The sequence below is a fragment of the Rana temporaria genome, chromosome 7 (genome assembly GCF_905171775.1).
Source record: "Rana temporaria chromosome 7, aRanTem1.1, whole genome shotgun sequence".
Classification (NCBI taxonomy): Eukaryota; Metazoa; Chordata; class Amphibia; order Anura; family Ranidae; genus Rana; species Rana temporaria.
Window position 1 is genome coordinate 172,756,240 of NC_053495.1, and position 12,171 is coordinate 172,768,410.

At 47.5% G+C, this 12,171-nt stretch overlaps 1 protein-coding gene across 1 annotated transcript in view; it reads left to right on the forward strand.

Annotated features, from left to right (window-relative positions):
* Positions 1-1,419: 1,419 nt before the first annotated feature.
* Positions 1,420-12,171, forward strand: part of NRDC (nardilysin convertase) — a 64,154-nt gene continuing 53,402 nt past the window's right edge. Inside the window, exons 1-4 of the mRNA XM_040360484.1 lie at positions 1,420-1,688; positions 7,018-7,279; positions 8,595-8,676; positions 9,430-9,583. Of these exons, the coding sequence (XP_040216418.1) occupies positions 1,426-1,688; positions 7,018-7,279; positions 8,595-8,676; positions 9,430-9,583 (761 nt within the window). The 5' untranslated portion in view covers positions 1,420-1,425. The remainder of the gene's footprint in view (positions 1,689-7,017; positions 7,280-8,594; positions 8,677-9,429; positions 9,584-12,171) is intronic.

Here is a 12,171-nt window from a genome sequence, read left to right on the forward strand (position 1 = left end):
TGTTTCTCAACTCCAGTCCTCAAGGCACCCCAACAGGTCATTTTCAGGCTTTCCATTATTTTGCACAGGTGATTTGATCAGTTTCACTGCCTTAGTAATTACCACAGCTGTTTCATGTGAGGGAAATCCTGAAAACATGGCCTGTCGGGGGTGGGCACCTTCAGGACTGGAGTTGAGAAACACTGATCTAGTGCACTTGTTATGGAGCTTTATACCCAACTCAGAGTACCTCGACCCCCCAACACAGAGAAGCCATGCCATATAGGTACCGTTCCCCACTTCTGGGAGACGGCACCGCAGCACGGTCTCTCAGAAGTTCAGCCCCCCTTCCTTCTTCCTCCACTGCTGGACCAATTAGAAAGCACATTGCGCTCTGTGCATGCTCAGTAGGGGACCGGCTGTGAAGCCAAAAGGCTTCACTGCCTTGTTCTCTTACCACGAATGGCAGCACCCAAGAGCAGATATGAAGATAGGCTGGGTTTAGGGTTGCCACCTGCCCGGGATTCACCCGGACAGTTTGGGTTTTGAATCATGTGTCCGGGTTTCAGTCCGTTGGAAACCGGGACAAAATCTTCAGACAGGAATGTGGCTCAGAACAGAGCCTGATAGGAGGGGGAGAGGGCACTATGCACGCCACATTACTATTCACTTTGGAGTGCCCAAAGGTGTCCCAGGTCTGTTACAATCCTATAGTGCAGGGATATGCAATTAGCAGACCTCCAGCTGTTGCAAAACTACAAATCCCATTATGCCTCTACATCTGGTTGTCATGCTTGTGGCTGTCAAAGTCTTGCTATGCCTCATGGGACTTGTAGTTCTGCAAAAGTTGGAGGTCCGCTAATTGCATATCCCTGCTATAGTGTATATTAAAAATAAATGTTTTCGCTAAAGTGTTTGGGGTTGGCTTAAAGAAAAAGTGGCGACCCTAGCTGGGTGCCGCCATTGCGGGATCCCTGGACAGAGAAGTGTCCATGTATTAAAAGTCAGCAGCTGCAGTTTAAACAATGCTTTTCTCCTGCCAGGAACACAGTGTTCAGAACCAAACCCCCCAGTGCATGAGGCCTGACTGTCCTATGGGGCTCACTGAGAGAAGAAGTGTCCCTACTGGAAGATTTCCCACTATCCCTGCAATGTGTTTACTACAGGAATAAACAAATAATAAAAAAACTGACCGGTGTTGTATCCATTCCCTCCCTACTCTATCTAAACAAACTGGAATTCAGCCAATGCAATGTACACCTCCCTCCATACTATCTATAGTACAATGAAAGCAGAGGGACCAGATCTCCTCCCCCTCCTCCATCCACCACACAGCATTCACTATGATCACTACACCACCACGTGTACCTACTTCCGCATCCATGTCACGTGGTCACCTGCCCTCCTCCCACTCTCAGCCCCGCCCTCGCTCCCTGTTGGCAGAGGATGAGCAGGTCACGTGCACTTCTCGTAAGTCTCCGATTGGCCAAGGCTTTCACCCCCGGCACTGCGAGGCCTGTGATACCGGCTGGTGGAGAACTCTGGGCACCGAATCAGCGAGACATGCCTGCCAGGAACTCTCACAAAGCCGCCTGCCCGTGCCCCGCCGCTCGGGGTGATAATACCGGGGGCAGGATGGAGTCTGAGGCAGGAGAGAACACCGAGGACGCCGATATCATTAAATCTCCCAGTGACCCCAAGAAATACCGGTGAGTGCCTGAGAGAGGAGGGCCCTGTGTGTCTGACGTCACTGTCCTACTCTCTGACCTCACTTATTTGCCTCTCCTGACTATATTCCTGTTCCTGCTTCATCACTGTCCTCATATTCTGATATCACTGCCTCTACCCCACCCTCTGACATCACTGCTTCCACCCCACCCCCTGACATCACTACCTCTACCCCACCCCCACCCTCTGACATCACTACCTCTACCCCCCCCCACCCTCTGACATCACTGCCTCCACCCCCACCCTCTGACATCACTGCCTCCACCCCCACCCCCTGACATCACTACCTCTACCCCACCCCCACCCCCTGACATCACTACCTCTACCCCACCCCCACCCTCTGACATCACTACCTCTACCCCACCCCCACCCTCTGACATCACTGCCTCCACCCTCTGACATCACTGCCTCCACCCCCACCCTCTGACATCACTACCTCTACCCCACCCCCACCCCCTGACATCACTACCTCTACCCCACCCCCACCCTCTGACATCACTACCTCTACCCCACCCCCACCCTCTGACATCACTGCCTCCACCCTCTGACATCACTGCCTCCACCCCCACCCTCTGACATCACTGCCCCCACCCTCTGACATCACTGCCTCCTCCCCCAACCTCTGACATCACTGCCTCCTCCCCCAACCTCTGACATCACTGCCTCCTCCCCCAACCTCTGACATCACTGCCTCCACCCCCAACCTCTGACATCACTGCTTCCACCCCCACCCTCTGACATCACTGCTTCCACCCCCCACCCTCTGACATCACTGCTTCCACCCTCTGACATCACTGCTTCCACCCTCCACCCTCTGACATCACTGCCTCTACCCCACCCCCAACCTCTGACATCACTGCCCCCACCCTCTGACATCACTGCCTCCACCCCCCCACCCTCTGACATCACTGCTTCTACCCCCCCCCACCCTCTGACATCACTGCTTCTACCCCCCCACCCTCTGACATCACTGCTTCTACCCCCCCAACCTCTGACATCACTGCCTCTACCCCACCCCACCCTCTGACATCACTGCCTCCACCCCCAACCTCTGACATCACTGCTTCCACCCCCACCCTCTGACATCACTGCTTCCACCCCCCACCCTCTGACATCACTGCCTCCCCCCCCACCCTCTGACATCACTGCTTCCACCCCCCACCCTCTAACATCACTGCCTCCACCCCCAACCTCTGACATCACTGCCTCCACCCCACACTGACATCACTGCTTCCACCCCCAACCTCTGACATCACCGCCTCCTCTCCACCCTCTGACATCACTGCCTCCACCCCCACCCTCTGACATCACTGCCTCCACCCCCCACCCTCTGACATCACTGCTTCCACCCCCCACCCTCTGACATCACTGCTTCCACCCCCCACCCTCTGACATCACTGCCTCCACCCCCAACCTCTGACATCACTGCCTCCACCCCACACTGACATCACCTCCACCCCACACCCTGACATCACTGCTTCCACCCCCAACCTCTGACATCACCGCCTCCTCTCCACCCTCTGACATCACTGCCTCCACCCCCACCCTCTGACATCACTGCCTCCACCCCCCACCCTCTGACATCACTGCCTCCACCCCGCACCCTCTGACATCTCCTCCCCACCCCCATCACTGTCACAGGTGTCTTGACAAAATGTCTAGAAATTGCCCAAAAATTGTATACAAGCCAGTGATTGGGTGAAGCCTGCCTTTTATTATATAGGCACGGGTTTTCGTTTGCGCACCATTAGGACCTTCTAACCACTGGCCTCCTACCAACCAATGACATTATCGGCTTGATAAGGAAGTCGTCAGGACTTGCACAGCATCCTTGTGATGGAGAGAAGGGAGAGGAGAAATAGAACATGTTTTATTTTTTTCCGATGGAAAAAAATCCTATCAGAAATTCCGATCGTCTGTGTGGAATTCTGACGGAGAAAAAACACGCATGCTCACAATCAAGTCGACGCATGCTCGGAAGCATTGAACTTAATTTTTCTCGGCTCGTCGTGGTGTTTTACGTCAACGCGTTTTGGACGGTCGGAATTTGGTGCGACAGTGTGTATGCAAGACAACTTGAACGGAATTCCGACGGAAAATTCCATCAGATTTTATCCCATCGGGAATTCCGATTGTGTGTACAGGGCATCATGTTTATTCTGTATGGGGAAATGCACCCCTGTGCATAAAGCATTAATCCTGGTGCAATTAGACGCGGTTCGCACCTATGCTGTTTGCTTTTGATCATTTCTGCAGGGCTTTTTGCTGTGCGTTTTTGCACACACGATTTTACCTCCGTTTGCTTTTTGCATTCTTTTATGTTTTTTTTTGGCCAATTTGTTGTTGCGCAGAATAAAAAAAGCAGATCATGGCAAAATCGTTGGCAAAAACGCACTACATGCTTTTCTGCAGCTTCTTCATTAAAGTCTTTTGAACCTAAAAAGCAAAAAAAACGCACAGTTTTGCATTTAAAAAAGTCCCGGACCCTTTCCAAAAATACAGCGGCTGAAAACATGTTAAATGAACTGTAGTGCGTTTCTGCACAAAGCACCAGAAAACATATACCGTATATACTCGAGTATAAGCCGAGTTTTTCAGCAAATTTTTTTTGTGCTGAAAATGCCCCCCTCGGCCTATACTCGAGTCACCTTTTTGCACCTGATCTCCCGGAATTTGGGACGCGGTACCGGCTGACCGTAGGTCCCCTGGACCCCAAACTTGGCACACATGTAGCCTCACTCTTCCTCTACAAGTGCGCAAAGTTTGTTGTCTGGGGGACCTACGGCCAGGGAGCACAGATTTCTCAAAGCCGGGCACCCCTTCCATAGACTCCCATGTTAAATGGTAATTTCTCTGGTGACTTTGGGGACCCAGTACTGGTCGGTTGTAGGTCCCCTGGACCCGGAACTTGGCACACATGTAGCCCCATTTCTCTTCTACAAGTGTGCAAAGTTTGTTGGCTGGGGAGTGATTTTTTAAAGCCGGGCACCCCTTCCATAGACTCCCATTTTAAACATCAGTCTAGGCATGGGCACAGTGAGGCACGCAGATGGACACCCTAGGCTTATACTCAATACGTTTTCCCATTTTTTTTTTTGTGGTAAGATTAGGTGCCTCGGCTTATACTCAAGTATATACGGTAGGTGTGAAGGAGGCCTTAGTGCAGGAAGCACAAAACACATCAAGGCATTTGGCACCGTCGTTTTTTTCTTTGACTCCACTTTGAATAAACCTCCCAGGTCTCTCAGATGACACTGCTATCCTCCTTGTGACTTGTTCTGGAGGTGCCGTTATAACATTACAGCTATTTGCTTGTTATATAAAGTTTAAAGCAGGGTTTCTCTACTGGGGTTCTGCGAAGCCCTATCCACCAGAAGTTCACCACAAATCATCATTGTGGCAGATGTATATCCGGCAAAAAATATTGTGTGCAGTGTTGTTCTCAATGCGTGCTGACGGTGAGTACTGCCAGCGTGTATTGATGCCCTCCTCCTGTGAACTCAGAGGGCAGGGCCGGTGGTCTGCCGAAAAATCTCCCCCTGTGCATAAGGACCCCACTGTACTGTGCAGGAGCGGTGCTTGTGCAGTAGGAACCTAGGGCTGGGGAAAAGTGGATTTGAATCGAGTTGCAGACAAGGAAAAACGCATATATTGAGAGTCCAAGGGCCGCACACCCCAAAATGTTGTAGAGACAAAAATGGAGAAATTCCCCCCGGGGGCTTTTAAGCGACATATTGTGTAAGGTATATTAAATTCAAAGACATGGAAATAAATAAAAAAAATTCTTTACTAGGTTTCTGTATCACGAGTAATGAAGATGCAGATAGTTGTAATATAAAATACATTCAGGTTACAGACAGTTGGAGACCTATCTCAACAACAATTAAATGTTAAATGATACAATGGAATAATATATAGTGCCATTGATGAAGTAGCTTCCATAAGAATTCCCCGACGCGTTTCGACCACAATTTGGTCTTCTTCAGGGGGATTTGTATTCTGGAAAGATGTCAAAAAAAGTATGTTAGGATACTAACATTCAAGTAAAATGCTGGCACCCATAGTACAGATAGTGAGGATATATTTACCGCTCGAAGCATATAGAAGGTGACATGTAACCAGAGATGATGGCCGTGGTGCAGACAAAGGATCCCAATATCCCCATGATGAACGTCCCCCATCACTCCAGGCGGGAGTCAACCAAACACAGGCTTGCAGGGAGTCTCGGGTGTGAACCTGCGAGAAGGGGGGGAGGGGGGCTAGGAAAAACAGACGACACCCATAATGATTCAATATGTATTTGTAATAAGAGTATAAAGTCATTGTGTACTAACAAGATCTTGGCATGAATATGATAGAGTATGAAGGTATTGTTGATACTCAAATCAGAATATCATGTTATTATTATTGAATCGAGTTGCAAGGTCAAATCGATTCAGATTTTTAATATTTTTTTTTCACCAGGACCGGCACGGTGTCAGGCGGACACCACGGACTAGGCCAAAGCCTGAGGAGCTGTGGGCAGGAGTCTTTAGGCGAGCCCGTGGCTTTGGCCTAGTCCACGAGGCCGGACGCTGTGGACTAGGCCGAAGCCGCGACCTTGTCTAAAAACTCCTGCCCGCAGCTCCTCAGGACTGGCGTGGTGTCCATCAAACCACGCCGGGGGCGGTATTAACCCTTTTTCAGCCGCTAGCAGGGGTTAATACCGCACCGCTAGCAGCCGAATCCCGCAGCAATTCCAACGGTATAGCGCCGCTATTTTTTAGCAGGCGCTATACCGCCACCGCACCTCCCGCCCCAGTGTGAAAGGGGCCTTAATGTGTGTTCTATTCACTCTAGGATAGTTAACCAACAGATCTCTATCTGCAGTAGAACTTCCACTACTAGCATCTCTTTCCAGTGGCATGGCTGCTCTTAGATGATCATGTATTACAGGGATATGCAATTAGCGGACCTCCAGCTGTTCAAAACTACAAGTCCCATCATGCCTCTGGGTGTCATGCTTGTGGCTGTCAGTCTTGCTGTGCCTCATGGGACTTGTAGTTCTGCAACAGCTGGAGGTCCGCTGATTGCATATCCCTGATGTATTACATTGACGCAACGCATGTTAACATGAATATGGTAATGTACCACCACAGTCTGAATAGAGCCGAAAAGTGAAATTGCCATTTTTTTTAATCTTTGCTTTTACATAAAAACACACAACATCTTTACTTTAATGGAAGCAGGGTTCAGTAACCCACAGAGACCAATCAACAGTGGTTGTATTACGTATGTATGCTAACCCGTTTTTTTTTGCACCCCCTCTAGGTTTATACAGCTTGACGGTGGCCTTAGGGTTTTGCTGATCTCTGATATGACATCTCTCGGTCACACTGCCTCTGGTTGCTCTGATGATGAAGAAGAAGATGACGATGAAGATGATGATGAAGAAGATGACTCTGAGGAAGACAGTGAAGGAGAAGAATCTGAGGGTGATGAGGAGGAGGAGGATGAGGATGAGGAGGAGGATGAAAATGAGGAATCGGACAGCTTGCATTCCAAGGACAAGAAAGGCTGTACAGAAAAGCTGGTATTGTTCTGTCACTGTGCTGTGTGATAAAGTTGGATGAAGGTTCTCATTCATTCATGTTCTAGTATCGCTGGTCATAGTGGGCGAGATTTTTTAAAACTGGAGAGTGACATTCCCTCTCCTCTTAGCTGCATACGAGCTGGGGGAGGAGAAACAGCAGAACACTGGTCTTGCCATGTGTCAGGATAAGTCTGATCATTGGAGGAGAGCAGGCTGAGCTCCCACCATAGCTAGAGAACTGACCACAGTGTGTTCTGCTTAGTGTGGTCAGCTTTTATTAGGAAAGCAGAGGACAAGCAGGAACACCAGGGATGTCACACAAAGGAAGCAATACAAAGAGCTCTGGATATTTTTTAACCACTTGCTTACTGGGCACATATACCCCCTTCCTGCCCAGGTGAAATTTCAGCTTTCGGCACTGCGTCGCTTTAAATTAAAATTGCGCGGTCGTGCGGCGTGGCTCCCAAACAAAATTGACGTCCCTTTTTTCCCCACAAATAGAGCTTTCTTTTGGTGGTATTTGATCACCTCTGCGGTTTAATTTTTTTTCCGCTATAAACAAAAAAAGAGCAACAATTTTGAAAAAAGACACTATTTTTTACTTTTTGTTATAAATATCAAATTTAAAAATAAAAATACATTTTTTTCTCAGTTTAGTTTTTCTCAGATACATATTTTTGGTAAAAAAAATAATCGCAATAAGCGTGTGCAAAAGTTATAGCGGCTACAAAATAGGGGATAGAATTCTGACTTTTTTTATATATTTTTTTTTTACTAGTAATGGTGGCGATCTGCGATTTTTGTCAGCACTGTGATACTATGGCGGACACATTTTTGGGACCATTCACATTTATGCAGCGAACAGTGCTATAAATATGCACTGATAACTGTATAAATGTGACTGGCAGGGAAGGGGTTAACATTAGGGGGGCGAGGAAGGGGTTAAATGTGTACCCTGGGAGTGATTCTAACTGTGGGGGGGGGACTGAGTGGGGGAGGTGACTGATCTGTGTCCCCTCTCCCTGACAGGACGTGGATCTCTGTGTTTACACACAGAGATCCACGTCCCTGTCGATCGCGGGTACCTGGTGGACATCGCGGCCACCAGGCATGCGCAGCGGCATCTCGGTGACGCGCTGGGCGCGCACGCCCCCCCCCCCCCAGTGGCCGGAGGACCCGAGGCCAAAAAAGACGGCCTCCCGGATTTGTAGAGCCACCTTGAGGCCTTCTCTTTGTTTTTGGATGGAGTAGGAGAAGGATTAGAGCCTCTGTAAGTTTTGTGGGGATTTGTTTTATATTTTTCCTTTCTCTTTAGTCTGCAGCTGCACTTTGCATTGGAGTGGGGAGTTTCAGTGATCCGGAGGACCTGCCAGGATTAGCGCACTTCTTGGAACATAGTGAGTATTGTGTGCTGCATTAAGTTGTCCACATACGGTGGTTAGACAGGGAAAGCAAGCTTACACCCAGTGATAAAATTGTTGTGCATGGGTGTCCATCTTTTTCCAAGGTATGCTGTTGGGGTGAGCTTATACAAAGGTTTCCCCAAGATGTTTGACACTGGGGCGATTTTTCAGGCACTTTTGGGCTAAAAATAGTGCCTGTAAAGCGCCTGAAAAATGGCTCCCCTGCAGTCTCAGTATGAAAGCCTGAGGTGATTGCGCTGGCAGGACGTAAAAAAAATGCCTGACGGCAGCATCTTTGGCGCAGAGAAGGAGCGCTCCTGTACCACTTCTGCCCATTGAAATCAACAGCTCAGCTACAGCGGTGCTTTGCGGGTGGCTTTAACCCTTTTCCGGTCACTAGGGGGGTTAAAAGCGTCCTGCTTTGTCGCCCCTGCCCCAGTGTGAAAGGGGCCTTATGCTATGTTATCTGTTTTGCTTGAAAAGGGCTGCGCAGTAGCCCAGTCTCTCTCTCTCCCTCTCTCCCTCTTTTCTCTTCTCTCTCTTCCCCCAAAGGGAATGTGTAATGTAAAGAGGTCCAGAAATGCAGGGGAATGTGTAAGGTAAAGGGGTGACAGAGGTGCAGAGGGCTGTGTAATGGGAAGGGTTGCCATAGTTGTTTTAAACTTGGTGTCAAAGACACTTTATACATTTTTGGTGTTATTGCAGTCTTATAGCCTATAATGGTGTCTGTGCCTTGTCTTTTTGTAGTGGTGTTCATGGGCAGTGAAAAATACCCAGATGAGAATGGCTTTGATGCTTTCCTTAAAAAACATGGTGGCAGTGACAACGCCTCCACTGACTGCGAACGCACCATCTTCCAGTTTGATGTACAGCGGAAACATTTCAAAGAGGCTTTGGATCGGTATGTTTTACTTTAACACCTCTTAGCAAAGTTCTGTTGAAATTCCAGCTCATATCGGCTGTCCTTCTTCTTTTTTTTATTTTTTATTTTTTTATTAATGTGACAATCTTAACAATGTAGACCATATTCTAGACCTACTACTGACAAATGGGGACCGAATGTCTTATATTGAGGTGGGAGAGAATTTGGGTTCTAGTGATCATCGATTTATTTTGGTTTGGTATTAAAACAGGAACTGAAAAATCATGTACAAACGTTTTAGATTTTAAAAGGACAAATTTTGGTGAAATGGGGAAATTTCTAAGAAATTAACTGAAAGGTTGGAATTGAATGACTGGAGTAAGTAATTGGTGGGCACTATTAAAGGAGAAGTCCAGCCTGAGCTCGTTTCGCTGGGCTTCTCCTCTGGGTCACAGGAGTGCAATTCAATCCAGGCACAGCGTCGCCGCAGAGAGCCCGAGATGGCCGCTCCCCGCCCCCCCACAGCTCAGCACTCCAGTGAGTGTGGAAGAGCAGAGAGGAGAGCTGTTAATTGACAGTTGGCAGCTCTCCGTTCGGGGATCTGTGAGAACCGTAGCCATCGGCGGTGTTCGATGGCTCGGTTCTCAGTGCAGAGGCGGCGGTGGACACAGATGCAGCATACACCTAGGCAAGTATAAAAAGGGGGGGGGGGACTAGATTGTATGTCAGGCAAGTAAGGCCCTTTATTACACTACAAAATAAATCCGTTTTAATAATCCGTATTAAAATCCGTCAGATAATGTTAAAAAACTGAAGTTATACGTCCTTTATAAAATATCATTAAAGTCTATGGGATTTTTTTATGTTCCGTAAAGATCCGTAATAGTCCGTTATAACGTACGGACGTTAGTTATTACGGAATATGTGACGGGTCTTGCACTAATTTTTTTTCCGTTGCAAGTAACGGATATATTAACGTCCGTTATATTTTAACATTGAAGTCTATGGCGCACGGACGTTAGTAAATGTCTCCGTAAATGTCCGTTATGTTACCGGACGTTAATTTTACTGAGCATGCTCAGTAAAGACTTCTGGAGCTGGACTTCAAGAAAGGGTGAAATGGTTTTTATTAACGGACGTTAGAAAGGAATGATATAACGGATGTATACGGATATATACAGATAAACATTATCCGTTTTCAATAAAGGAAGAATGGTAAAATATTTATCCGTATGTATCCGTTATTAAATCCGTTAATAAACGTCCGTTAATAGGTGTAATAACAGTAGTAACGGATATTATAAAACGGACATACAATCCATAGTGTGAAAGAAGCCTTAGTAAGAATAAACGGAAGGGAGGAAAAGAAAACAATATGGTTCACTAAAGAGGCAAGTAGGATAGTAAAGGAAAAAAAATTGCATATGGAAAATTCAAGGAAACAGGAGGTGTAGCAGACAGAGAGGAGTATAAAAAAGGAGGCCAAACACATTATCAGGGCTACCAAAGCACAGAAAGAGGAGGAAATTGCTAAATCTATTAAGAAAGGAGATGCAACCTTTTTAGTTACATTAGTGATAAAAGGAAAACATGCAATGGGATCACTAAAATAAAAACTGGGCACAACGCATATGTTGAGGGAGACAAGGATGTAGTAAATCATTTAAACAATTACTTCTGTTCGGTTTTCTCAGAAATAAAATGCACAAGTTGGGGAATCATGATGGTTCATTTCTAGGATTTCTGGAGACAGAGGTAGCAGAGGAACTGGCTTGGTTAAAGCTATATAAAGCAATGGGTCCTTATGGTATTTATCCCAGAGTTCTAAGAGAACTTTGAGATATAGTTGTTGGACCATTAACGGATATTTTTAATCGATCTCTTGTAACAGGAGAAGTTCCCCATGACTGGTGGACAGATCATTTTGTACCTATCCACAAGAGCAGCAAGGTAGAAGCTGGCACTTACAGGCCAGTGAGTTTAACATCAGTTGTAGTCAAGTTAAAGCGGGAGTTCACCCATTTATTTATTTTTTTACCTTTTCCCCTTAGATTCCTGCTCGTTTTGTCTAGGGGAATCGGCTATTTGTTTTAAAATATGAGCTGTACTTACCCGTTTTCGAGATGCATACTCTCCGTCGCTTCCGGGTAAGGGTCTTCGGGAGCGGGCGTTCCTTCTTGATTGACAGTCTTCCGAGAGGCTTCCGACGGTCGCATCCATCGCGTCACTTGTAGCCGAAAGAAGCCGAACGTCGGTGCGGCTCTATACTGCGCCTGCACACCGACGTTCGGCTTCTTTCGGAAAATCGTGATGCGATGGATGCGACCGTCGGAAGCCTCTCGGAAGACTGTCAATCAAGAAGGAACGCCCAGTCCCGCAGCCCATACCCGGAAGCGGCGGAGAAGATGCATCTCGTAAACGGTAAGTACAGCTCATATTTTAAAACAACTAGCCGATTCCCCTAGAGAAAACGAGCATGAAGCTAAGGGGAAAATGTGTTCTCTATGGGTGAACCCCCGCTTTAATGGAATCACTCCTGAAAAGGATTATCGATCACCTAAAAATACACAGCTTGGACCCAAAGCAGCATGGCTTTACTGAGGACAGATCATGTCAGACTAATCTGA